At 56.1% G+C, this 26890-nt stretch overlaps 2 protein-coding genes across 4 annotated transcripts in view; both read right to left on the reverse strand.

The window, feature by feature from the left end:
• MEGF8 (multiple EGF like domains 8) overlaps positions 1-16501 on the reverse strand; it is a 41292-nt gene extending 24791 nt beyond the window's left edge. The window contains exons 1-13 of the mRNA XM_027978350.2: positions 15589-16501; positions 9705-9868; positions 9262-9468; positions 8106-8286; positions 7931-8019; positions 6784-7199; positions 6194-6339; positions 5955-6077; positions 3858-4012; positions 3403-3522; positions 2926-3070; positions 2664-2827; positions 169-369 (exon numbers count right to left, since the gene is read on the reverse strand). Of these exons, the coding sequence (XP_027834151.2) occupies positions 169-369; positions 2664-2827; positions 2926-3070; positions 3403-3522; positions 3858-4012; positions 5955-6077; positions 6194-6339; positions 6784-7199; positions 7931-8019; positions 8106-8286; positions 9262-9468; positions 9705-9868; positions 15589-15775 (2298 nt within the window). The 5' untranslated portion in view covers positions 15776-16501. The remainder of the gene's footprint in view (positions 1-168; positions 370-2663; positions 2828-2925; positions 3071-3402; positions 3523-3857; positions 4013-5954; positions 6078-6193; positions 6340-6783; positions 7200-7930; positions 8020-8105; positions 8287-9261; positions 9469-9704; positions 9869-15588) is intronic.
• A 422-nt stretch (positions 16502-16923) lies between these two features.
• On the reverse strand, positions 16924-26798 carry TMEM145 (transmembrane protein 145). Of its 3 annotated transcripts, none has more exons than XM_027978374.2 (15): positions 26626-26798; positions 25696-25770; positions 25512-25589; positions 25347-25433; positions 25165-25266; positions 24980-25064; positions 24805-24876; positions 24621-24689; positions 24215-24295; positions 24050-24128; positions 23807-23900; positions 22906-23078; positions 20919-21039; positions 18217-18423; positions 16924-17270 (listed from the first exon to the last, which is right to left on the reverse strand). In XM_027978374.2, exons 1-15 carry the CDS (start codon positions 26743-26745, stop codon positions 17190-17192), a joined length of 1524 nt encoding a protein of 507 aa, XP_027834175.1. In that variant the 5' UTR covers positions 26746-26798; the 3' UTR covers positions 16924-17189. The 3 variants fall into 3 exon arrangements, with proteins under 3 accessions (XP_027834175.1, XP_027834174.1, XP_060254613.1); XM_027978373.2 differs by having other exon boundaries at positions 16924-17742; XM_060398630.1 differs by having other exon boundaries at positions 16924-18423.
• Positions 26799-26890: the final 92 nt, after the last annotated feature.

Raw genomic sequence — 26890 nt, forward strand, 5'->3', positions numbered from 1 at the left:
TTTCAAAATTCCCCTCTAATTCTGTTCAAATGAAGACCCCCCCAGGCCCTCCCTCCACTAAGGATACATCCCAGGCCTCCAGTTTCTCCCCAGTGCTGCTCCCCACCACACACCCACACCCCCTATATTTACCGCAAATAGCCGGCTGAGTCTCCCAGGCATTCTTACCATGTTTTCTGCATCTGGGCCCCGGGCCATCCGGGCCAGCACATGCAGGCGCTGCGCCCGGGCCCACACGGCCACATCCTCAGCCCCAGACCCCCCAGGGCCTCCCGGCAGCAGCGGGTGGATGAAGCCACGGTAGACCAGGGACACATCGGTCTCTGAGCTCGGCGTCAGGGTGATGGTCGTGCTGCGGACGATCAAGACCTGTGCCGGCCAAGGTGGGGAGGCGAGCTTGAGGACCTCTCTGCCGGGCCCCGTGCATCTCAGGCCTCTCCAGCCACAGCCGAGCCGAAGAGACCAAGCAACCCAATCTCCTCCTCTGTTTTACTATATGGGAGTCTGAGGCCAGGATTAGGGGTGCAGCAGAGACGGAAAGCTCACCCATCGTTACTCTAGGAAGGGAGCTGGGCTCCAACTCGGACAGCAGGCAGCGGGGTCCCAGCCCCTGCTCATCTCCACCTCCCAGTAAACTCCAGGGCCCTGGATCTCTCAGCAGCTTCTTCCTCAACATCCTATCTTTCCACCTAAGCCCTTAAGAGTCCAGCTCCCTTAACTAGGGGGTTTGGAGAACTTCCAGGTTACAGGTTAGTGAACACATTCATGTTCCAGGAAGATGTCTCACCCTAACTCCCTGGGGACAGAAGGTCAGATCCCTTCAGGACCTCACCCTATGTATCCTGTTCTTTGTTGTAAAATGAACCAGTATGTAAGTTATATGTTAAAAAGATTTAAAAAAAGAGTCCTGATCCAACATTCAAAGCTTATTACAGACTTATTACATGACTTATTACAGACTTATTATAGACTTATTACATGATTTACTGCTAGTATGTGTTTTTATAATTGTGAAAGGGGGAACAACCCAAGTATTCATCATGGGTACATGTATGCTAAGTTGCTTCAGTCGTGCCTGACTCTGCAACCCTATGAACCATAACCCAACAGGCTCCTCTGTCCATGGGATTCTCTAGGCAAGAGTACTGGAGTGGGTTGCCATGCCCTCCTCCGGGGGAATCTTCCCAATCCAGGGATCAAACCAGTATCTCTTATGTCTCCTGCACTGGCAGGCAGATTCTTTATCACTAGGCCACCTGGGAAGCCCATGGGAGACTGTTTAAATAAACTAGAACACTACGGCATTAGAATGTAAATGGAATATTATGAAGCTGTTAGAAAAAGAGAGAGACAGAGAGTGTTTCCTAAGTTCTGCGATGGGAAGCTTGCCAGGATACACCAAGAAAAAAAGGGAAGTGGCAGTACAGTATAGACGGCATGTTACTTTTTCCGCAAGAAACAAAAATAATTAAATATCAATTTACTCATATTTGAATAGGTAAACTGTGGAAGGATAGATTAGAAATCCAAACGCGCCACAACTACTGAGCCCCATGCACCCCGAGTCTGTGCTCTGCAACAAGAGAAGCCACTGCAATGAGATGCCCGTGCACTGCAACAGACTATCCCCCTCACTGCAACTACAGAGAGCCCACCCGCAGCAACGAAGACCCAGCACAACAAACAAATAAATTTTTAGAAAAGGAATAAAGGTCTGACACGTGCCACAACACGGATGAGCCTTGAAAACGTTTGCTGAGTGCATGAAGCCACACACAAAAGGCCATGTATTATATGATTCCATTGTACGACCTATTCAGTTCAGTTCAGTCACTCAGTCATGTCCGACTCTTTGCGACCCCATGAACTGCAGGACGCCGGGCCTCCCTGTCCATCAGGGTTAACATAGCCAGATACAGAAAAAGGTGAGTGGTTGCCAGAGGCCAAAGGGAGGGGGGAGTGGAGAGTGATGCCTTATGGATCTGGGGCTTCCTCTTGGGGTGATAAAAACATTTTCGAACTAGAGAGTGGTGATAGTTGCACAATATAGTGAATGTGCTAAATATCACTAAGGGTAAATTTTATGTGATGTGTTATCTCACCACAGTTTTTCGAAAAAAAAAAAAAGAAAGAAAAATTAAGTCAATAAGGAAAATCAGATCTTTGAATGTGAACACTTAAGGGGTAAACACAAGAGTGATAAAGGCCCATTTGAGGGCTTCCCTGGCGGCTCAGTGGTAAAGAATCCACCTGCCACTGCAGGAGACACAAGTTCAATCCCTGGTCCGGGAAGATCCCACATGCCGTGGAGCAAATAAGCCCCTGTGCCACAACTATTGAGCTTGTGCTCTAGACCCTGAGAGCTACGACTACTGAGCCTGTGTGCGGCAACTACTGAAGCCCACAGGCCCTAGAGCCCGTGCTCCTCAACAATCAAAGCCACCACAGTGACAAGCCGGTGCACCGTATCTGGAGAGCAGCCTCTGCCCTCTGCAACTCGAGAAAAGCCTATGCAGCGATGAAGACCCAGCACAGCCAAAGCCAAAGATAGACAAACAAACTTTAAAAGTTTTTTAAAAAAGATCCATTTGAAAAAAAATGAGAACTCTTAAGACCAGGCCCTTCGACACTCCATGCTGGGCTCCTCACCCTGGCTTCCCCACCTTGTCAGGCTGGGAGGCGTTGGGTGGCTGCTGGAAGGTGAGCAGGTGCAGGCCAGGCAGGAAGCTCTGGGTGACACAGGCCTCCAGGGAGGTCACAAAGACAGGAGCGGGCCCCCACCAGCCCACGGTGCCAGAGATCTGCTCCCCACGGCAGCGGGCCTGCTCTGTGGGGACAGGAGGGTCAGGAGAGGGAAGTCGGTGTGTGGTGGCTGGGCCGCCCCCCCCCCCCCCACCCCCGCCCACACTGCCACTGGACACTCACCAGGCCGAGGGAGGCAGCTCTCATTGTGCACGCACCAGCCCAGGGCGCCGGGTCCCCGGGGGGGAGCCGCACTGCTGCTGAACGCCAGGCAGGCCTGGCAGTCACCCAGGAGACGGCTCAGGCCCAGGCAGCTGGCAGCCAGACACTGCAAAGGAGGGACACATGGCAGTCACCACCCATGGGAGCCTAAGGGACCTGACACTCAGGAGTCTTGGGGCAGAAAGGTCAGGAAACTGAAGAAAGGGACTGAGAGCCGAGTTGGAACCAAAAAGATCAAGAGGACGGGGTGGGGAATCTAGGGACAGATCAGAAGTACAAAAGGATCGGGAAGAGGGTCGAGGGTCAGGAATGCCCATCTCAAGTGTGAAAATGAGTCTCCCAAGTGCAGCAAAGTCCGTCTCGACTTGGTTTAGGCCGAAGACGACACTGAGGACCAGGTCTTGTGCTAGGGGACAGAGGACGAAGACAGTCACTCACAGCCCCCGAGGGAGTCCCAGGAGGCGGGGCGGCTTGGCAGGCCCCCTGACACCAGCTGCATTCGGGGTCTCGGGAGCAGACGCTGTGGTCCGTGTACATGGAGCAATAGTCCAAGTGGTACTGCAGACAGGTGGGCAGGGAGGAGGGGGTGCTCAGACCTGGAGCCTTCTCCCACACCCCCACTCACTCTGATGGTCCCAGGGGACCCCAACTGCTCAGAACATTGAGGACCCCAGTCCGCTTCTCCCCACCCCCAGGGACCACTGCTCCTCTGCCCTCAGCCCCAGGGACCACCATTCCTCTTCCCCTGGACCTGGGGTCTGACCTCCCTCCCATCACAGATCTCAGGATCTCTTCCCTTTCTCCCAGGGACCCTCCCCCAACAACTTCCCTTAACCATGGGAACCAGGCCACCTCCTCCCCAGCCACCCTCTCCCTGTCACCCCAGTGCTCACGTCTGGAGCAGGCGCCTGGAACACAAAGGGGGGTACTTTGTAGGCCATCAAGTCCCCACGGGGCCGGCCACTGTACCCCCCGGCCACCAACAGGACGCTGCCACCAAGCACAGCCGCCACGTGTGAGTACCGGCCACTAGGAGGCGCTGCTCGGCCTAGGAGAAAACAGACCCCACAAGGACATGAGACCACCCCCGCAACGCCCCCTCTCACCTTCACGGTTACCCACCTAGAGGACCACCCCTGACCCCCCCATGCTTCGACCCCACTTGTCCAATGAGACACTCCCAGCCTGCCTGGCCTTGCTCTGGCACAAGTTCTCTCACCTCCTGGAGCTCCCACACCGCTGCCCGAGTTATCTTTCAGACAGAGCATGCTCTCTGGGATCAGAAGGACTTGGGTTCAAATCCTGGGTCTACCACTTCCTTGCTTTCAAATCACAGATCAACTGCTGACTAGTTGTGTGACCTTGGGCAAGAGACTAGATTTTCCTGAGTTCTGGTTTCCTCCTCTGTAAATGGAGCCTTGCCCTCGGGGAGCTGAGGTGGGCTACCTGGCTCACATCTGTCCGACACCTACGCCTCCCTCCAGCGACAGCCTCTGCATTTCCTCTGGGAAACCACCCCTCGCACTCACACTCCCCAAGACTCAAGTCGAGCTGGCCTGGACTCTGGCAGCAGTGGGGCTTGAGCCCAGGCTGATCAGAGTCAGTGACTAGTTCAGGGAGGGAACGTAATTCCTACTATTCCTGGGGAAAAGATACTGTCTTTTTCCCAGGCATTTTAAAAACATTTTATTTTATTTTTAATTGAAGGATAATTGCTTTACAATATTGTGTTGGTTTCTGCCATAAATCATTATGAATCAGCCATTGGTATACATCTGTCCCCTCTCTCTGGGCATTTTAAAGGGGGTGACTATAATCACAGAGCTGCTGGTGACCATCTACAAATGCAAACCTGCCAGAGACTGAAGGAAACCGGGCTGAGAACTGGAGGGAGACATGGCTGAGGCCATCACAGGAGCACCTGGGTCCAGGCCAGCCTGCAGCCAGTTTTCACTCAAGGGAGTCAAGACATTCTTCCTTTTGCTTAAGCAATGGGCTTTCTGTTGCTTACAACCAAGAGTCCTGACTGATGGGTAAGTGGTCAGGGACTGGTGACTCCCTCACTCTCTTACCTATATGTTCTGTAGGTGCAGGGGACCTGGCCCAGGGATCAAAATCTACAAAGAAAGAAGAGGCCTCCAGAAGCCTCACACTCTGGCCTATCCAGTGAGGGAGCCTAAAGGGGGGCTGGGATCGGAGGCCTCCAATGCTAGGCCAAGGCTTTATTTCTGACGGTCAAACAGAGTTCCTTAGGGACCCCTCCTCCTGCCCACCCCTTAAACGTTACTGTCCCTTCTCTTACACTTGTCCTTTGTCCCCACCCTTCTATTCAGTAGGGTGGGGAGAACAGATGGGCCTCTGGGAAGTCCAGAGCCCACTGAAAGGATATGCCTGGCTTGTGCACACAAGGGTCTTTCCGAGGAGAGGGCCTGTGACTTTCTTCCCATTTGCAGAGCTACCCCTGATCTCCTGAGCTTGCAAGGCTTCTCCATGTGCCCTCCAGGTGAGCCCTCTGGCCCTGTACTCTTAGGACGGTGTGTTGGGCCCTGTCTGGACGGTGCTCACTTGTTCTTCACTTTATCAATTTATTCTCATCACAGCCCAGAGGTTTAAGTGCTATTACAGTTTACAGAGGGGGAAGCTGAGGTACAGAGAGATTAAATGATGGCTTTTATACAAAAGGTTGTTGAGGAATGGCCATTCCACTTCAGCATTTGCCCACTGTCTGATCTTGAGAAAGGCGCTTCTTTGGAGGCAGTTCCCTGGAACGGCTGAAAACTGGCAAAACCTCAACTGCAACCCAGATCTGATGCTACTGAATACGTCTCCCATCTCCACAGCAACAACGGCCTAGGCCTGCCTCCAGTGCAGCCACGCCTCCTGAGGCCAGCTCCAAACAGGACCGAGTGGCTTCTGCCCAAAGTCCCACATCACGGTGGGAGTGTGAGTGACCCTCAGGAGCCCCTGACAGAAACAGAGGGGCGACTCACCCTCCGGAGTTCCTGGAGGGGCAAGCTCGGCCCCTGACACCCACTGATGGCAGCCCAGGTGGTAGAAGAAGATGCCGTCTTCATAGCACTTTTCCTCCTGGTAGTGGGTGTGCACGTTGCCCCCTGGGGAAGGAGGAAAGGGGCACAGCTGGCCAGCCTGGGGGAGGTGAGGGCATCCATGCAGGGGGTCTCAGCTCAGACGTGGGCCCCTGGCAGGCGGGGACAGGGAGCCTCCTCACCATAGACCAGCATGTAGTTGCCCAGGACGCTGGCCGTGTGGAAGGCTCGCTCCCGTGGGCCCTGAAGTCCCTCCCGGCCCTTCAGGGTGGTCCATACACGCCGATCCACGTGGAAGAGCTCGGTGGAGTTCACCCGCACAGAGAATCTGTCGGGGAGGGGTGGGAGAGGAGCTCAGGGCAGGAAGGGCCTCTCCCTCCTCTGGGCTCTTAGGAGTCATGATCCCCCAGGGTTGAGACTGGCTTTACTGGATATTTATCCTCTTGGAACTAGCAGCAACTCACGGGCAGGACCCAAGTCCGACACATCTCTGGGTTCCCTGCATAATCTAGCCAGGGCTGGACACCAAGCAGAGGTGAAGCAGATTGATCGGCGAGTGGGCGTGCGTGGGGAAGCATGTGACCGAGAGGCTGGATGACAGAGTAGAGACCGGGTGAGTGGGTGAGCGAATGAATGCGTGGAGGAAGAAAGGAAGCGGTGGCTGAGGGACCGCAGGAATCTATCAGCGGGCGAAGACCGCCAAAGCCTAGAGGCCCAGGGTGTCGGGCCAGGCCCGGCTCTGCAAGGCGGGGGTGGAGGGAAGGTCACTCACCGGGCAGTGGAGGGCCGGTGTCCACCGTGAACCAGCAGGGCACGGGAGGGGGCGTGGAACACCATGGAATGTCCGGTGGCAGCAGGGGGCCGCCCACCTGCTGGCATCACCTGCTCCCAGTAGCCCCCACTGGTGCTGTTGAGGCGGAAACGGAAGAGGCCGGAGGAGAAGAGGTCGTGCTGGGTGCGGCCACCAGACACATAGAGCCACGTGTTGTCCACAAGGGCTGCTGCGTGACCTGCCAGGCCGGGCGGCCCCGAGGGACTGGAGGCAGGTGGTGCCAGAAGCTCCCAGCGGCCGCCACCCATTGGGCTAAAAGCCCAGATGTCGCTGGTGAGGGTACCATCAGCCAGCTCACCGCCCATCAGCACCAGGGAGCCGGCCCAAGCCACAGCCACGTGGGAGTGACGGGCAGCCTGTAAGGAAGAGACCAGGATGCAGAGATGGAGAGAGAAACAGGTGGTTCTACCCAGAAGGACAGGGACAGCCAGCCAGACAGAGATGCTGAGACAGGGCAGGACGGAGAGACAGACAGAAGATGCAATAGAGGCAGAGAGAAAGACAGACACGTGCTAAGAGAGAAAAGAAGAGAGACCCCGAGAGACAGACTCGTGCAAATACAAAGAGAGGTGTGGCAGAGAAACACAGCGAGAGAAGGAGCAGTCAGGGAGAAATGACGGAGACCAAGACAGAGAGTCAGAGACACAACCCAGGGAGCAGGAGACGCAGAGACCCAGGGAGCAGGAGGCGCAGAGATCAAGAGAGCAGATGACTCAGAGTCAGGGACAAAAAATAGAAAGATGAACCGAGAGAGACGAGAGACACGAGAAAGGTAAGATGCAGAAAGGAGGATAAAGGAAGAAGAAAGAAAGGCAGGAGTGGGAGGGGCCGGTGGCCCTGCATCAGGCTGCAGGGGCGGGGGATGTGCGGGGCAACAGGGTCACTCTGGAGTGCCATTACTCAGTGGATCTGAGTTTGAGCAAATTTGGGGAGATAATGAAGGATGGGGAAGCCTGGTGTGCTGCAGTCCCCGGGGTCACAAAGAGCAAGACGTGACTGAGCTACTGAACGACAGCAACTGGGATGCCCTGGCTGGCTCTGACAGAGGGGACAGGCACCCCTGGCGAGGCAGAGGTGGGGTCCATACCGGGGCAGGGCTCAGGTCCCAGCGCTCCCAGGTGTTGGCAGAGAAGTTGTACAGAACGAGGTCCCCCAGCGCCCGGTTGAGGTCCTGTCCTGTGGAGAGGAGGACAGTGTCAGGCCCTGGCCACAGGCTGCCAGGCCTCCAGACCCCAGACTCAGACCACGTGCCATCTGCTCACCTCCGAAAACAGCCAGCAGCCCGGGTGGGGACAGGAAGGCCCCGGCTGCCCCGATACGGGCAGAGAAGGCGGGGTCCCCGGCACTCACGTTGTGCCACCAGCCAGCCCCCTGGTTCTCCCACAAGTGCAGGTCACAGGCACGTCCCAGGAAACCAGGCTCACAGCGGCACGGTCCCAGGGGCTGGGGGGAAGGGGACACACAGGCAGGGACAGACAGACAGACAGGGAACAGAGACAAGAGCCAGAGTGGGACAGGCAGAGCAAAAAGTGAGAAGGAAAGAGATGAGCACGAAAGGGGAAGATGGAAAAACCGAGAGGCAAGGAGAGAGACAGGAACGAGACAGGGCAGCAGACAGAGGAAGAGACGGACACAGAGACACAACCAGAGGGAGGTAGAGAAGTGGAGAGAAGTCAGACCAGCGGAGAAAGGAAGAGGAAAAAGACCCGGAAAGAAAAACAAGGACAGACAGACAGACAGGTTGGAGAAAAAAAAGACAGTGGTGAGGTCAGGGTTGGCCTAGGCTGAAAGAACTCAGGTCCGGGGAGGTTAAGGCAGAGAGGGCTCAAGGCTGATCCAGGCTGATCCTGGACACGCACGGCTTAGGCCCCGGGTCAGTGGTCAGAGGTCAGAAGTCATGGGATGTCCCTGGCAGCCTAGTGGTTAAGATTTCACCTTCCAGTACGGGGGTGCCTCCCAGCCAAAAATTCAAAACATTAAACAAGCAATATTGTAACAAATTCAATAAAGACGGTGGCGGGGGGGACGCGGAGTCAGAAGTCACAGCTGGGCACCAAGCCAGACAGAGTGGAGGGGTGGGAGGGTGGAGTCAGGCCTGGCTCAAGAGGAAGGAAGCCAGGCTCACAGGTGACAGGTGGATTACAGGTGAGGCTGGGACTGGGATCAGGCTGAGGAGGGGCCCCCTGATGAAGTGGGATGGAGTCACAGGTGGGGGAGTGGGGTGTGGACAGAGAGGGGAGTTCTGTAGGAGGGAGCAGGGTCCCAGGGCAGGGCTGGGGCGGGTCAGAGTCATGGAGGGGGGGTCAGAGCATGCTGGCAGGGGCTGTCTCAGGCAGGGGCAGAGTCAGAGCCAGGAGGTGGGGCTGGAAGGTGTGACCACAGGCCGGGGTCCAGGGGGAAACGTGGGGTCAGGCTCACCGAGGCGCAGGTGCCGTGGCTGCCGCAGTAGGCTGAGCACTCCTGCAGGCCGCAGTCGGGGCCCCCCCAGCCCGGCTCGCAGACACACACCCCCGGGGGCCGGCACTGTCCGTGGCTGCGGCAGCCGCCGGGGCACAGGGAGAAGCGGAAGGAGGCGTTGAAGCCCAGCAGGTTGTAGTTGGCATCGCTGAAGAGGTGTAGCAGCATCTGCAGGCACAGGGTACAGGGCTCTGGGGTGACACGGAGGGGGGTCTGCTCCTGTGCCCCCCACCCTGGGGCGCCCCATCTCCTGTCTTTGTCTCTCTCCACCTTTCTTTGTCCCTGTATCTTTCCGATGGATATCGAGTGCCCCGGCCTTGTGTTTCCCTCTGTGTGTCTACCCCCATGTCCTACACACTCACTTGGCTCCTCCAGCCACAGCCCTGCAGCCCAGCCCCACCAACCTTGCCCGAGGAAGCCTCGATGGGCGGAGGCCGCGTGCTCCCACTCAGACTGGCCAGCAGGGGCCCGCGGGGGGAGTCACCGTCATACACAAACAGGTAGTCGTAAGTGCATTCTGTGTCCAGGAAAAGGAAGTCCAGTAGGATCCGGTGCTGGGAGCTCGGGGCTGAGCAGTGAGAACAGGGAGGCAGGGCTCAGACGTGGACCCTCCCCTTCCCGCCTCCACGCAGCCCACCCACAAACACCAAGCCCTGCTCCTCACAATGCTGGAGCCCCAAGACGAGTCAGGCCTGGGCTTTGCCTTCAAGGGGCTCCCAGGCTCCCAGCCCAGGGAGGATGGGGCTGCAACAGCAAGAGGGACAGAAGCTCAAAGAAAAAAGGACAGTATCAACCCTGGGAAGGGCTCCTGAGATCAGGCCAAACACCCCCTATCATTCAGAAATTGGGAAAATTGGTGTGCAGAGAGGAACCCCATCCCAGTGGTCACAAAGAACTGTTCCCATTTATTCTTGAGCCTTGAACACGCCTAAGCCTGAAGGTCAGGGTTCACGCCCGAGCAGAGAGGCAAACTCCCAGACGGAAAAGGGCCTTTGTGGGCATCCGGTGTTCCAGGCTCAAGAAACTCTAAGAGAAGAGGCCTATTTCTTCCCCCTGGGCAAAGACCGAAACTTGGAGCACCACAGCTCCTCTCTGCTCTGACCCAGAGTGTCTTCTCTCTGTGTATCATACTAGCTAAGGGCACAGCCTCTGGAGCCAGACTGTCTGGGCTCAAATCTTGGCTCTGCCACTTACTAGCCACTAGTAAGTTGTGTGACGTCGGGCAAGTCACCAGACCTCTCTAGATCTGTTTCTTCATCTGTAAAATGGGGATATGAACACTGTGGTCGATTCAAACTTCTTGGTCACTCCTCCCATCAAGAGATGAGGGCTGGACTTCGCCGGTGGTACAGTGGATAAGAATCCACCTGCCAATGCAGGGGACACAAGTTCAATCCCTGGTCTGGGACGATTCCACATGCTGCGGAGCGACTGAGCCTGCGCTCTGGAGCCCGTGCTACACAACAGGTCACCGCAATGAGAAGCCTACACGTCATAGCTCGAGAAGCCCCCACTTGCCGCAACTAGAGAAAGCCCATGCACAGCAATGAACACCCAGTGCAACCAATAAATAAGTAAATTTTTTAAAATTAAAAGAGAGAGAGAGAGAGAAGGGCTGATTCCTGAACCCTTGTATCTGGGAAGAGACTAGCTTGGCCAATACACAACAGCAGACCTGAGGCTCCGGGACTTTCACAGCTAGATCAGAGGAAGCCTACCACTTTTACCTGAGCCTCGTAGAATACTCCTTCTCAGAACCCAGCTGTCACGCTATGAAAAGCCAGCATCACGTGGAGGGGCCATGTGTGGGTATTCCAGCTGTCATTCCCAGCTGAGCAGCGAGCTGCCATCAACTGCCCGCCCATGACCGAGCATCCTGAGTGCCTGGCCCAGGGGACTGTTCCGATGACTGTGACCACACGGGAGGCCGTAACGGATAAGGCACCTTAAGTGCTGATTTATGATGGGGCCTCACACTTCATAATGCCACTACTCCTGGCACTGTCACCATTATTGCTCTCTGTCTGGTTCCAGAAGGTTCTCTCACCCCATGTCTCTCACTGGGGGCTCAGGGTGGTCTTGTGGGCTCGGGCAACTAGGAGACCCGGGTTCCAGCTCTGCTCGGACCTGCTGGAGGACCAGTACCCTTTCCCATGCTCCTCACTACACCCATCTGTGCACTGGAGGTGCTCATCCACTCTTCACCAGTTCCTGGGGCTCTCGGGGCCTGAATTTCCTTGATGTAATTTGGGGATGATTCTCACCCACCAATGCTGGTGTGACAATCCCAGATGGGGACTTCAACATGCTAGGGCAGGCCTCCTTCCTCACCTCCTGTCTTCCCCTGACATGACTCCCTGAAGGATCCCCCTGGCTCGACGTCTGGTCCTTACCCTCCCCTGCTCAAAAGCCCTCGGTGATTCCCCACCATCTCCAGGAAAAAGTTCAGCTCCCTAACTGGGGGTTTGGAGTCTCAACCTGCCCCACATCTCCCCACAGTTCGATCAGGAGCTGGGCCTTTGCACAAGCTCCTCTCTCTGTCTTGAGCATGTTCTCCCTTCCTGCCAGCACACTTCCCCCCCTTCTCCAGGAAGCCTTCCCCGATGCCCCCTGGCTGGATGAAGGGTCCTTCCAGGTTCTCACTTTCCAATACAACCTCCATTTCTCTGGGCCAGAACCATCTGTGCCCACGTCTGTCTCCCCTGCAACTGAAGAGGCCCACAGGACAGGGCCTGGGCCTGCTCATCTTGGGAGTCCCTCCCCGATTCTGCCCAGCACAGGGCCTGGTGCTGAGCAAGGGCTCAGGAAATACGGGATGAAGGAAGGAAGAAATACACCAGACAGAATACTGAAGCTGGCACCTCCCCTGTTGCCTCTGGCCAGAGCCCCCAAGAACATCACGCAGAGACCTCGAACTGTGGTCTGGAGTACGCAGAAGAACCATTCAGCCAGGCCGGGCAAACAGACCTCCCGGAATCTTACCAGCCTCAACCACACTATAAAGCTCTGTCCCTAGAATCACAACAAACACATCTTTGTCAGGTGTCTGCCGGGGGCTGCCGGCTCACCATCTGCCTTCCTGAAGTTCCTCCCTGAGTCCAAGTCCTTCTGTTTCCATCCAACAAGGGCCTAATCCCTAGACCACGCTGGACAGAGATCTGAGCCCAAACGCCCCTGCTTTTCAAAGGCTTAATGCCTCTTATTCATAAGGATGTTATGAATCCTTATGAGGACTGGGCCCAATTGAGTGTGAACGTGGTGGAAAAAAAAAAAGTAAGTGCATCATTTGTTTACTTTTTAATAGATGGGGGAACATGTTGGTTCCTAGAGGTGACAGACACTGGGAAGGATAGGGCCTCAAGGAGGGATCCAGAAGTCTCCCAGACTCCTCCTGACCCCAACATCCAGCCAACCGCTCCCCAGGTCTCATGGGTGAAACGTCACACATCTCTCAGCATTCTCCATGCCTCTCCACCCACTTAGTTCCTACCCCAATTCAGAACTCATCCTTTCCTACAAGACAAGCACACTGAGTCTCCAGTTTGCCCCTCACCCAGCCTGACAGCGACACCTCAGTCCTCCTCAAAATCCCCCTCTGGCTCCCCATCAACGCCCAGAGAAAAGTCAAGCTGCTCATTGTGACATTTAGGGCCTTTCCTCCCGTTTCTGGCCCGCTTTGCTCTTCCCAGCCAACAATTCAGCCAGATCAGACGAGCTGAGACATGGCTCTGAGACCCACCAGTCCTCTCTTTTATTTTGCTGGCGGCACATGGGATCTTAGTTCCCCAACTAGGGATCGAACCCATGTCCCCTGCAGTGAAGACTTAACCACTGGACCACGAGCAAAGCACCACAGGCCCTTCTTTTGTCTTCATGGGGCTGTTTCCTTTTTCACCTGGTATATTCCTAACCCTGAATATTCATTGGAAGGACTGATGTTGAAGTTGAAGCTCCAATACTTTGGCCACCAAGTCCGAAGAGCTGACTCACTGAAAAAGACCCTGATGCTGCGAAAGCTTCAGGGAAGGAGAAGACAGGGGTGACAGAGGATGAGATGGTTGGATAGCACCCACAGACTCAATGGACATGAGTCTGAGAAAACTCCAGGAGATAGTGATGGACAGGGAAGCCTGGCGTCCTGTAGTCCATGGGGTCACAGGAGTCAGCGGTTGAACAACACTCCAGTGCATGTTTCAGAACCCTGCTCAGTGGCTGCCCCTCTGTGACTCCCAGCAGAGTCTTTTCGCTCCTCTAGGCTCGTCTACCCAACCAGGCACCTCCTTCCGTCTCAGCCCTGAGCACACTGGAGGCTGAATGTCTGTGTCTAGCCTTACCATCCCCAACCAGCCTGGAGCTCTTCAAAGCCAGAGAATAATTTACATCCCCAGTGCATACACAAACTTCCCATTCTCTTCTCAACCCCTAGATGAGGATGGCCCCCACACTGGGGACAGACACACTCAACCCCAAGAAACATGCTTCACCCATATCCCACACAACAGCCATAGAGATCTTCTAAACCATAAACTGAATCATGACTTTCCCTGTTCGAAAACCTTCCAAGGATGCCCTGTGTCCCCAGATAAAGACCAAGCTCCAAAGCCTGCAAAAGGAGGTCTGGCATGACCCCGGCCCTGTCACACCTCTGGTCTTTGCCCAGGATCTCCTCTGGGGGACTCCCACCTCTCTCTGGAGGCTAGCTCCTCATTTGCTGCCAAGGGAGGCCTTCCTGGACTTCTCTAGCCACTGCCTTAGATTGCTCCTCCACCTCCTTATTGTCCTCAGGGCACAGCTCAAAATCACCACATCCTACACCTTCTGGTTCCTCCCAACCCTCCAACCTCTGGCTCACTGTCTTCTTGGATTCTGTCCTAACACACAGATATATTAAATAATCTGCCTGCAATGCAGGAGACCTGGGTTCAATCCCTGGGTCGGGAAGATTCCCCTGGAGAAGGGAATAGCTACCCACTGCAGTAGTCTTGCCTGGAGAATTCTGCAGACAGAGGAGCCTGGTGGGCTACAGCCCATGGGGTCACAAAGAATGGGACACAACTGAGCGACTCACACACACAAAAGCATCATATACTCTTATTTCCGGGCCTTTGCATGGGCTATTCTCCTTATCTGGAATGCCCTTTTGCTCTCTCCTACATACACCTCTGGTCTCAGGCATAGCCCAGGCTAAGTCAGATGCCATCTCTGAGGTTCTCACTCCCTAGGGGTGGGTTTGTTTCCCCCACTAGACTGGGAGCCCAGAACAGTAAAGATGGGGCCTTTGCACGGGTTATTCCCTCTTCCTGGAATGCTTTTCTCCTACTCCTGGCTGATTCCCATAGGTCTTTAGTCCTCAGCTCAGACATCTCCTCCTCCAGGAAGCCTTCTCTACTTTCACTCACCCCACAGGATTAGGTACCTCCTCTGGGCATCCCCAGGTCCATGGGGTTCCTCCATCACAGCCCCGACCACTCCGGGTTGGACTATTAATGTGTTTGTCTCCCCGACTAGATTCCAAGCCCCAAGTCATCACGGATTGCTGAGGCTTGTGGGTATCTCTGCTGAATCCCAGTGGCAAAGACAATACCTGGTACATGAATGACTGAAAAAATGCTTTCATTGAAGTACTTTAAAAAGAACAACACTAATAATCCTAAGGACATTTACTGGATATTTACTATGTACCAGGCACAGTAAGTACCTGTTCTCATTTATTGAGATAGCCCTATGAGGTGAGTACTATTACTATTACCACATGCAGAGAGGGAAAGCCAAATCTTAGAGAAAGGAAGCCACCTGCCTAAATTCACAAAGCTAGGAAGAAGTGGAACCCAAATCTGAAGCCAGGTGGCTGGGCTCAAAGCCTGAGTTTCCAACAACTTCTTTTTAAATGAAGCTTAAAAAAAATTTTTTTTTAATTTATTTTTACTTTTTTGGTCACATCAAGCAGCATGCAGGATCCTAGTCACCACTAGAGATGGAACTCACGTCCCCTGCCCTGCAGCTGAAGCACTGTCTTAATTGCTGGACCGCCAGAGTAGTCCCTAAGTATCTAAGGATTACTCAGAACAGCCCACACTGATGCTGTGGCTTGTAACTGTCCATCTGGGTCTGGTTGCAACTCCTCGATCAGACTTCAAGGCCTTCCAAGGCAGGGCCCAGGTTGGCTGCATTTTAGAGCAAAGGGCCTGGACCAGAACGGATTCTGGGAACGTGGTCAGTGGATGAATGAGGGCACAAATAAATGAATTAGCGCACCAGCGGGTGTGCGACCCAGGCGGCCCCACTCACCCTCGATGAGCCATTCGCAATTGCCATTGACGCTGTAGTTGCCCGCACCATCTGTCACGAAGCCTGGAGCCTCCCGCAGCACTTGCCGCTGCCCCTTGCAGTCCCCTGCCTGGGCTCCAGGAGATAGTGGCCCCAGCACGGCCAATGATATAGCCAGCGCCACAGCCAGAGCCCGACCCAGGGCCATCGCCGCCTCCTCCCCTACTGACGGGTCGTAAAGCCCCGGTGAGGGCCTTCCACCCCGTTTGAAGCCCTGCAAATGCGACCTCTATGGATGGGACATGGCCTTGTAGACCAGCGGGGTCCAGGAGCCGCTGGGACAGCCGCTGTCGCCGGGTTCTGGAGATGGCGGGGTGGGCCCTACAGACCCATGGAAAACCCTATAATGGGGGTCGTTATGGACGGGGCAGACCCTTAAGAGGCCATGCGAGTCTCTTGTAGACATGGGCCCCCATAGGCTAGCTGACTCCATAAACGATGTCCAGCAGTTACAGTCCCGGGCCGCTGCAGGCCGAAACGGACCTTATAGACCCTCGGGTCCCCAGTGGGCGAAGGGGTGTACAGTTCGGCGGCGGCCTACATCAAGGATGCGGGCACGTCCTGGACCGGAGGGTCCTCCGGGAGAGAACCCTCCAGCCAGGGGCGGAGCGCGAGCGGGAGCCCAGGGCAGAGTCAGTCTTCAGGGGCTCAGGCCTGGACCCCATAGACCAACTCGCTTGCTCACCCACCCACGGCTCCCGTCCGAGCCGGATGAGCCAGATCAGAGAGACGAGGGGACGGGAGGGCGAGAGCGGCCACGGGAAGAACGCGGGGAGGACGGGAGGGCGGGGGGCCTAGCTGCCGCTGTGGAATAAAAAATAAAGAGGAGGCGAGAAGTTGCAGAGACGCAGGTCAGAGCGGCCCTGGGAGGACTGCAGAGCACCCAACCCCACCCCTCCACAAAGGGAGACTTCCGGAAACTTCCCCGCCCATTTGTTCCTAGACGCAGGCGCAGCAGACCGCCTCGGCCGGAGAAGTGAGAATTACACATGCGCGGTGCTAAAATCTTAATTCGAACTCCTGGTGCAGGTGGCTGAGCGAAGCATCGGCCACTGGAGGGCGCTTCTACCTATAACTGGGGCAGAGAAGGTAAAAATAAAGCTGTACAGTAAGAGGACTCCGCTAGATAATGATTCATACCTTCAGGGCTCTCCGATTATGGGTCAACAAAAGGGCAGGTTATGCAGGTCCCTCACAAGATACCATTTCACAGTTGGGCACACTGAGGTCCCGAGCGTGGAACGGTTCGTGTTCAGCCCGGTCTCTGAGCACTATCAAGATGTGAAAGAGTCCATCTTAAAGATAAAAACTCAACGAATCCTCTTTATTTTGGCAAGAAGGGGGAAAAGTCTTTCTGCCAAGGACCTGAGGGAGGGCCTCCGGGATGGAGATAGGGTGGGCAGAGTACGGGTCCGAGGTCACAGAGATCCAGGGGAAGGTTTCAGAGTCGAGGGTAGCTTCACAATATCTGTCCTGGGAGCAGTGGCTCGGGGTCGCAGATTCCTGGAGAGCCTCAGGCAGGGTCCCGGCGATCGTCACTGGTGTTCCGGGGTCCGGCGGGGTCAGAGGTCTCGGAGGGGGCCAGGGGGCCGGAGGTCACGGAACAGCGGGAGCCCAGAATCCGGTGCCGCTCGGGGCAGGGGCTGAGGGAGGGGACGGGGAGAGCGGCTCCCGCGGGACCGTTTGGCACAAGAGTCAAAGGGGGACTGGGCGGGAGCGGGACCCTACGCACCCCTACCTGGGCACGCGGGGTGGGGAGGTTTGGCAAGGCCGGGGATGGCAGAGCCCTGGGGCCGGGTTAGAGAGGGGATCTGGAGCCCGGCCGGGGCCCGGCGCGGCCCATGGGGCAGGGGCGGGCAGGGGTGCTCAGACCGGGGGTGCAGTGCCCCCGGCCGTGTGCATGCTGAAGTACTCGGTGAAGCCGGTGTGCGGCGCCGCTGTCTGGGGCACGAGCGGCTGGTAGGGCGGCGTCGGGCCATCCCAGCTTGGGTCGGCCGCCTTGGGGAACCGAGAGGAAGGGGGCGGGGAGACCGCGCCCGGCTCGGCCACGGTCACCACGCGGCCCCTCGGGGCCACCACCGCCGCCACCGCTGTCTCCTCCACCTGCTTCCCGGCCTGGGAGGGGGGTCAGGATCAGATGCCGTCCTGGACCCACGGAGGGGCAGATGCAGCCCCGAAGGCCCGTCCCCCTCCCCGCGATGATCCCCCATCCCGAGGTGTGGGCGCAGGGGGCAGGCAGGGGCGCCTGGGCAGTGGGGCCAGGTACTCAAGCGGGGGAGTCGGGGTGCGCCGGGCCAGCTCCGGCGGTGGCCGGGGAGGTGGGGGAGAACCGCGGAAGGCCAGCGGCGGCGGGGGCACCGCGAGGGGTGTCTGAGGGGGCGTACGCAACAGCGCCAGGACCCAGTCTGGCAAGGTGGGCGCGGGTGCCGGGGGACGGTCGCGGCGCGGCGTGGGGGCGCGGGGGCTGCGAAAGGCAGGGGGTGGGCTCAGGCGCCTGGGCGTGGAGGGCGGTGGAGGGGCCGGGAGCGGGGTCAGGTACTCCAGGGGCGGCGCCAGCAGCTCCTCGGGCGCCGGGGGCGCGGGGCTTACGCAGGAGGCGGGCGGGGGTATGGAGAAGAGCTCCGTGAAGTTGGGCACCGAGTCGCTGATGAACGTCACGTTCCCATAGACGTGCTGTGGGAAGGCCTTGTCTGCGGATTGGCTGCCTCCAGGGCCCGGGGCTCCGGCCGAGGCGATCTGCGACGTGCGCACGTGGTATGGGAAGTTCTTGTTGGCCGCCGAAGGGCGTGTCATGATCTGGGGTGAAGGGCAGGCGCAGGTTGGAGAAGGGCTGTCCAGGCCTCAGGCTGCCTTCATAAACAGGAGCCCTGAGGATTCTCCCGCTCACTCGATACCCCCGCTTCTCTGAAACCCTTGAACTTGGCACCTCCTCTGGGCTCTCACAATGCCCTGGGCTCTAACTTTCATTCCGTCACCACTCTTTACTACTCTGCAGGCGCTTACTCCGTCAAAGCCCTGAGCTCCCAGTTATCACTGAATGGTTAAGCTGCAGCATCCTGATATCTAGTAGGATATGAGTGTGCTAAGTCGCTTCAGTTGTGTCCAACTCTTTTCGACTCCATGGACTGTAGCCCGCCAGGCTCCTCTGTCCATGGGATTCTCCAGGCAAGACTACTGGAGTGGGTTGCTGTGCCCTCCTCCAGGGGCTCTTCCCCACTCAGAGACTGAAGCTGGATCTCTTAGGTCTCCTGCATTCACAAGCAGGTTCTTTACCACGAGCACCACCTGGGAAGCCCATCTAGTACATGTGGGAAGCCCATCTAGTACTAGCTACATGTGGCTATTTAAATTTAAAATAACCAAAATTAAGCTAAAACTTTAATTTCTCAGTCACACTGGCCACATTTAAGTGTTTGGTAGCCACATGGGGTTAGTAGCTATTGTACGGGACAGCACAGATGGTAAAATATTTTCATAAACAGAAAATTCAATTGGAGAGCACCGGACAGACTCTAGAATGTTAGCTCCTTGATGGCAGGTACTTGATGGTTCTTTTCCCTGCTGAATCCCCAACATCTTCTAGAACAATGCCTGACACATATAAGCTCTCAATAAATAATGGCTGAATGTAGAGATGTCTCCGGATTAGCTGGGAGGCCACAGGGCGGGGACTGGGGTGACCCTAGCACTGTACATGGGAGCCCAGCTCAGTCCCCCCAAGGTTGTTGCTGAATAAGTGAACAAGGAGCTGAAACCAGAGCGATGGAATGCCTGCTGGTAGTGGAGCTGCTCTGAGCTAATGTGAGCATTTTTGAAACTGGGCGAAGGTGAAGTATAGCAGAAAGGGTACTGTGTTCTGAGCCTGCACCCCACCTCCTGGCCCCACAGTTCACTGCGTATGGGATCTGGGGCACGCTGATTAAACTCCCAGAGCCTCACTGCACAAAAGGAGTTGCAGTGCCTCCGTGGAAAGATGAAAAGAAGGTGGAAATGAAAACTGCTGGTGCAGACTCTGGTACATGGTGTGTGCGTGTGTGCTAAATCGTGTCTAACTCTGTGCGACTCTGTGAACTGCAGCCTGCCAGTCTCTATCTATGGGATTCTCCAGGCAAGAGTACTAGAGTGGGTTGCCATGCCCACCCCCAGGGGATCTTCCCAACCCAGGGATCAAACCTGCGTCTCTTAGGTCTCCTGCATTGGCAGGCAGATTCTTTACTGCTAGCACCGCCTGGGAAGCCCTGGCACATGGTGGGTTCTCAGCATTTTGCCTCTCTCTGTCCCTCTGTGACTTCCTGCAGAGCGTCAGGAAGAACCATCCCAGGAAAGTGAGTCTGTACCTAAGTCAGGTTCCAGGGTAGAACATGGGGAACCTGGCCCCCTCCCTCAGTGGCTGAGTATATTCTCAACAAAGAATATATGGTGGACCCGTCAAGTCAGGAGCTGGGACCCTCAGCACTGCCTACTTCCCTGTCTGGTTCCCACTTATGTCAGATCTTCGGTCTGCTAGAGAACTCCACCACCCCCAGCAATAGCCATGGAGCCTGGCAGGTCACCTCCCCACTCTGGGCATTAGCTTCCCCTCTCTGTAGAGTGGTTTCAATGACTATTATCCATCCTGCCCTGGGGCTGCTCTGCCAAGTAAACAAGACAGCGGAAATAAAGGCATATGGGTGTTTCTAGCATGGAACAGGCTAGTTTGAGAAAGGTGCCCACTGAATGGCTGATGGATGGATGGAAGAATGAATGCACAGAAGGACTGGACTGTCTCCCAGAAAGCCAGATAGGATGTAAACCAGCGCAAAGAAGAGAGCTGGTGCTGTTAACCCCTGCTGCCATTCAGATCTAGGCCCCCTGGAGCCCCAGCCTGACCCACCCCAGTGGCTTCTTCCTGTGATGGAGTGGCAGAGATGGGAGAATGTGAGGGGGCGGCGGGGGAGTAGGCTTAGGAAAGGCTGTGGGGATACAGAAGGGGAAAGGGAGACTCTGGGGACCCAGGGTCAGGATGGAAATGGGGATGGGGGCAAAGAAAGAGCATAGCGCTGGGGGAAGAGCCCAGGACACAAAAGTAGGAGAAAGGAATAGAAGAGGGTGGACTCTAGGGGATACAGTGGAACAGCCTGAAAAGACCCAGCAGGCTCTCAGTAAGCGTGTGTTGAATGCCTAAAGGATGAATTGAAGGAAATGGATCAAGCGCTCAGAACAGAAATTCAGGCAGCTCAGGGGTGGATGGCCTCATGCATCCTCCACCCGCTGGTTTCCCACCGCCTCCCACCCCGGATGCCCAGCCTCACCAGGAACACGCCGTGGGCATACAGATGGATCCCCAACTGGATTCCATTGACAATCTTCTCCCGGGCCCATTTAGGGATCCCAAAGTTGGCGATCAGGGCCATGACTGGAACTGCAAAGAACCTGAAGGGGAGGCAGTGGGTCTGTAGAGACACCATCCCTGCCTTCCACCCCACCCCATGGCCCCGAATCCCCTGCTATGCACACACACACACACACACACACACACACATACACACCCCAAGTGGGTCCCAAACTGGAGGGAAGCCAGTGTGACCTTCAGAAGCCAGACGTTAAAAGGACACAGGAATCCCACTGGCCTGGGAAATGTGGTGAGGGGGATGGGCAAGCAGTAGGTTGAATTTAACTCAGTTCTAACCCCACCCCAATTTCTGGCACCTGATAGGAAATCAACAGATGTTTGATGACTGAATTAACATATAATAATAATAATTAAGGACTTACTGCATGCCAGACCTGTTACTAAGCATTTCATGAGTACACACTCATGTAACTCTCACAGTGACTCTATGAGGCAGGTACAATTTCTGTTCCTATTAAACAGGTGTGGAAACTGAGGCAGAGAGAATTTAACTGATGTGTGTAATGTCACACAGTTTACAAGCTTTAGAAAGTAAAGTAAAAGTGTTAGTCACTGAGTCATGTCCAAGTCTTTGCAACCCCATGGACTGTAGCCTGCCAGGCAAGAATACTGGAGTGGAAAAAAAAAAGAGTATTGGAATGGGTTTCCATTCCCTTCTCCGGGGGAATCTTCCCAAACCAGAGATCAAACCCAGATCTCCTGCTGCACTGCAGGCAGATTCTTTACCATCTGAGCCGCCAGGGAAGCCCCACAAGCTTTAGAACTGGGATCTAAATCCAGGTAATCTGGCTTAGAATCCACCTACTTGGGACTTCCCTGGTGGTCCAGTGGCTAAGACTCCACAATCCCAGTCCTGAGTTTGATCCCCGGTCAGGAAACTAGGTCCCACATGCTGCAACTAATGATCCCACATGCCTCAACTAAGACCCAGCGCAACCAAATAAATAGGTAAACAAATGTTTAAAATGCACACGTGAGAAAGTAAATCATTTAAAAGAATCCACCTACTTTACTGCTGTGTGTGTGTGCTAAGTTGTTTCAGTCGTGTCCGACTCTGCGACCTTCTGGACTGTGTAGCCCACCAGGCTCCTCTGTCCATGGGATTTTCCAGGCATGAATACTGGAGTGGGTTGCCATTTCCTCCTCCAGGGGAATCTTCCCTACCCAGGGATCAAACCTGTGTCTCTTACATCTCCTGTGTTGGCAGGCGGGTTCTTTACCACTTGCACCACCTGGGAAGCCCGTAACTTTACTGCTGCTGCTGCTGCTAAGTCGTTTCAGTCGTGCGACCCCATAGACTCTGTGTGACCTCATAGACGGCAGCCCACCAGGCTCTCCCGTTCCTGGGATTCTCCAGGCTAGAACACTGGAGTGGGTTGCCATTTCCTTCTCCAATGCATGAAAGTGAAAGTGAAGTCTCTCAGTCGTGTCTGACTCTTAAGGACCCCATGGACTGCAGCCCACCAGGCTCCTCTGTCCATGGGATTTCCAGGCAAGAGTACTGGAGTGGGGTGCCATTGCCTTCTCTGAACTTTACTGCTATGCCATGTTAAATGAAGAGAATCACAACTACTTTTTGTTGGACACTTACTATGTGCCACACTCAAAGCCCTTATCTGTTGCTCTATGCACTCTCAGGACACCCATCTGCAGAAGATACTCTGGACAATTCCTCTTTCTGGGTAGGTGACCTGAGGCTTTCATATTTTTTTTCACTTTGGGAAAGGAATTGTTTCCAGGTTACACAGTAAGTAAGTGGCAGACTCTGGTGACAGCTGCCTAACTTTAAAGTCCATCTGCCTCCCAGAAGAGGGTCTGAGTTGAAGACAGCCGTTTCTGGGGAGCCGGGGAAGACATGGACAGGTTGGGGGCCCAGCACATCTCACCAGAGGGTGTAGGCAGCAAAGAAGGGCACGTAAAAGGGCTGCTTCTCCGGGAAGTGGCGCAAGGAGACGAGCACAGCATAGGAGAACCACACGTAGGCGGCCACCTGCAGCCCAATGAGCCCGTAGCCCGCTGGCGACTCATAGGTGTACAGGACCTGGCCCGGGTCAAAGAACTGGACCCAAGGGAGAGGGTCAGTCACAGCCCTGGCCTTTGGCCCTCCTCACAGGGACCCCAGACCCCACCCTCAAATACCCTCAAAGGGCACAGAGGCACTTGATCAGGACAGAAGCAGTAGGAGAATGAAAGATGGAGATGAAAGGATAGACGCAGAGAGAGAGAGTGAAAAGACAGAAACTATCTCTGCTACCATGGCCCAGCACAGAGCTGAACACCACCAAGTGTAAGTTCTTCTGTTTGCACCAAGTTGATGAAGCAGGTCTTATTTTCACCCCATTTTACAGAAGGGGAAAACTGAGGCTAAGCAGAAAGCCTTTCAGCCAAAGTCAAGGTGATATATAAAGCCTTAGAGAAGTCCTCAGGGGTAGGTAAGACCCTCCTCATTTTACAAAAGAAGAAGCAGATCTGGGGGTGGGGTGGGCATCAGTCAAGGTCAACCAGCTGGGAAATGGGAGAGCCAGAGTGGACTCCAGGTCTGTGTGACTCCTGAACTTAGTCACGACACTGAGCATGAAATGTGACAGACAGCGAGAGACAGAGGGAGGAGGAAGAGAGCCACGTAGAGAGACGGGAATGCACTTAGGGAGACAGATGGAAAGGCGGAAAACCACAGAGTGGGAGAGAGCGAGCCAGGAAGAACACTAGCAGGCAGGTGGAAGAGGTCACTAAAAGCCTTGGGGGTGGGGAGGACAGAGCAAAGCCTGAACTTTTAGGGGGACTCACCTCAGCCTCGTAGATGAGCAGCGCCACGTGTGTGAGGGTGTACAGGGTCATGTAGACAGACAACTTCACGGAGCCCGAGTGGCTGATGCGGCCCCTGGCGGCAGGCCATGAGGGGAGACAGCAGGGGTGGGGGCCGTCAGAGAGGAAGGGGTAGCCACCCCCTCCCCCAACCCAATCTCTGCCCTGCCCCCCTGCCCAGCCACCCCATCCCTGCTGTGCTCCCTCCCGCCCCAGCATGGGCACCGTGTCACCGTGAATCCCTTCCCCAGAAGGATCAGCATCAGCAGGAAGATGAGGAAGCTGGAGGAGAAGAGCAGCTTGGCTGGTAGAAGGAGGAGAGGGCAGCTCAGACACAGGGCTCTGCCGGGGGAAGAGCTCCACACCCTCCCGGGCCCACTTCTTTCTCACCCAGGATCTTCAGACTCTCGTTACCAATGCCATCCGTGGCATACTGGCCCCAGTAGATGCAGAAAAATAGGAGGCTCAGGACTGAGGGGCGGACAGGCAGCGAGAGGAAAGGACAGACACCGGCTTTAGAGCATCACTCTTCCCTAGCGCTGTGATCCAGATGACCAGAGCCCTTCGTTCATCCCCATCAGGATTTAGACTCGCTACTCCTGCTGACTTCCTGGGATGCTCTGAAGTCCAGACCCCCAGCCCCTCCTCCCTCAGACCCAGGAGTCCAGACCCCCCGCCCCTCTTCCCTCAGACCTAAGAATCCAGGCCCCCAGCCCTTCCTTTCTTAGGCCTAGGTATCCGAGCCCTAAGCTCTTCCTCTCATAGAACTCAAAAGTTAAGATACTCTAAACCTCACCCTCCATTCCTGCTGCAGCCATGAACATTTTATAAGTCGTGTGAAGCAACTGACGACCTTTCAGCAAATCTAGGAGGATAAGGGAAGGCTGTACACAGACAAGTTGGCTGCCCTCCAACCTTGTCCCCCCTCCCCCATCTTCCCTCTCCCCCCTCGCTCCGCCCCCGCCATGGGCTGGACTCACATCCAAAGTAACAGGAGAGGAGGAAGATGAGGATGAAGATGAGGAGGAAGGTCACATCCGTCTCCAGGATCCCTGCCAATTTGGCAGAAGGAAACCCTGCAGTCAGCAGGGGTCTTCCCTCAACAGGCTCCCAGTTCTAGGTTCCCATTGAGATGCTGGGTCCCCACGTGCTCACCAAACTCATCAGCAGAGAAATGCCGCGTCCAGAAGGACTTGCCGTTGGTGAGGACCATCTCATACTCCAGCTGCAGCCCATCTCCCTGTGGGGAGTGTGGCGGCCTAAGGAAGGGGGGTGGGGGTAGCCCTGGGCAGGGAAGGGGTTGACAGGAAGGCAAGGAGGAGAAGGCCCCAGTCACTTACACCACACTTGCTGAGCGCGATGTACCACCACCTTTCACGCACCGAGCGGAAGCTGCGGCCACTGGAGCAGCTCAGGTATCGAGTTCCTGCCTCTGACACCACCTGGGGAGGAGCGCGAAGGCTGAAGCCTGCCTGGACCTGGACCTTCAGCATCTGCCCATTCCCCCAGGCCGGGCCCATACCTGACAGCCTGACCAGGCATACTGGGTAGTGAGGTTGATGACCTGGTTGTTCTCTGGCCTGATCACTGACTCCTTGGCCAGGCAGTCCTAGGCAAGGACAGGGATGTGGTCACTCCTTGGCCAGCTTCAACCTTGTCCCCCCTCAACCTTCCTCACAGACTTCACCTTGTCCCCCGCCTTGTACACGGCTGGCCACTGGGATGGGTCGTCGAAATAGAGGAGGATGTTCTGACAGCACTTGGCCTGCAAACCCAGAAATGTGGGGAGTTGGGGAGCTGGGGTAGCCCTTGCCTTGGGAGGCCAAGGGGGTGTCCAGCTTCAGCACGGTGAGCGGTTGGGCAAGGCTCACCTCAGGGTATCGGAAACGGAAGTCTAGTCGGCCATAATCCGAGAGGAAGCAAAATCTCGTCAGGAACACCCAGTCCTGGAAAAGGGGCCCACTCAGACTTTTTCTGAGCCCTTTGAGAGCTCTCCTTGACTCCACAGTCCCCCCCTCAACTTTTCCTCCCTACCCTGGAGTTCCTGGTTTCCTAAGAAGCATAAAAGGGACCAGGTCACCTCCAAAATTATTCTGTTATCCTTTCACCTTGGTTCCAGGATTCCTGCTTCGGATGTCCCCCAAGTTTCTTCCCCTCCTTTCAAACACTTCTCCCATTTCTCAGGTGCCAGAGAAAGCCTGGAGGGCCAGATCCCCATCCTGGACATCTTTTGTCACAGACAGACAGACAGACACACACACACACACACTGGACATCTTCTGTTACAAACACAGACAGACACACACACAGACACAGACACACATACCCCACAGACACACACACACAGACACAGACACAGACACAGACACACACACACACACACACACACCCCACAGTGGTCCCAGAGCCCATCAGATGCTGGGGAGTATTCCAAACAGCCCCATCTGGGTCCTGAGCAGGAGTGTGAACTCAGGCTCTCTTGCGGTGAAAAGTGCTGTCCCTTCAGCACCACCTCGGTTCCCCCACCCCCACCCCAAACTCTGACTCTCCCAACCCCGCCCCCCTCCTCGCCCAACTCTGACCTCAATGTCTCTCCTACAATTTCCGAGGCTCCTCTCTATCCCCCGGGCCTCCTCAGCCTCAATCCAGACCCAGTCCCTCATCGCCCCTTGCTCCACGCCCCCCGGCTCTCAGGCACCTTCTGGGAGGGGCGGCAGGGGGCGGGGCGGCACCTTCCCCCTTCTCTCCCTCCGGTCCCTCGGGGGCCCGGCGGGTGGCAGGGGAGGGCCGGACGCGCTCACCTCCTTGGAGCTGAGGTTGCCCCGCACGTACTTGGCCCGGGCGCGGGGGGGCAGAGGCAGCATTAGGAGCAGCAGCGGCGGCAGCAGGCGGCGCAGAGCGGGTGCGCGCGGGGGCTCCATTCCACCCGCTCCGGCCCCGGCCCCGGCCCGGGTTCCGCTCCCGCTCCCACTCTGGCCCGGCGACGGCGGCGAGAGCGCGCGGGCCGGCTGGCGCGCGGCCCCGATTAAAGGGGCCGCTGGGCACCGCGCTCCCTGCCTTCTCCTC

Source organism: Ovis aries, chromosome 14 (assembly GCF_016772045.2).
Source record: "Ovis aries strain OAR_USU_Benz2616 breed Rambouillet chromosome 14, ARS-UI_Ramb_v3.0, whole genome shotgun sequence".
Lineage (NCBI taxonomy): Eukaryota > Metazoa > Chordata > Mammalia > Artiodactyla > Bovidae > Ovis > Ovis aries.

Excerpts from the sequence above, each read along its gene's own strand:
- TMEM145 (XM_060398630.1), bottom strand. The coding sequence starts at position 26,745 with ATGGAGCCCCCGCGCGCACCCGCTCTGCGCCGCCTGCTGCCGCCGCTG. Across the intron at positions 25,434-25,511 it reads TGTACAAGGCGGGGGACAAG|GACTGCCTGGCCAAGGAGTC; the intron begins GTGAAGTCTGTG and ends GTCCTTGCCTAG. Across the intron at positions 21,040-22,905 it reads TTTGCTGCCTACACCCTCTG|GTTCTTTGCAGTTCCAGTCA; the intron begins GTGAGATGTGCT and ends CCTCCCCTTCAG.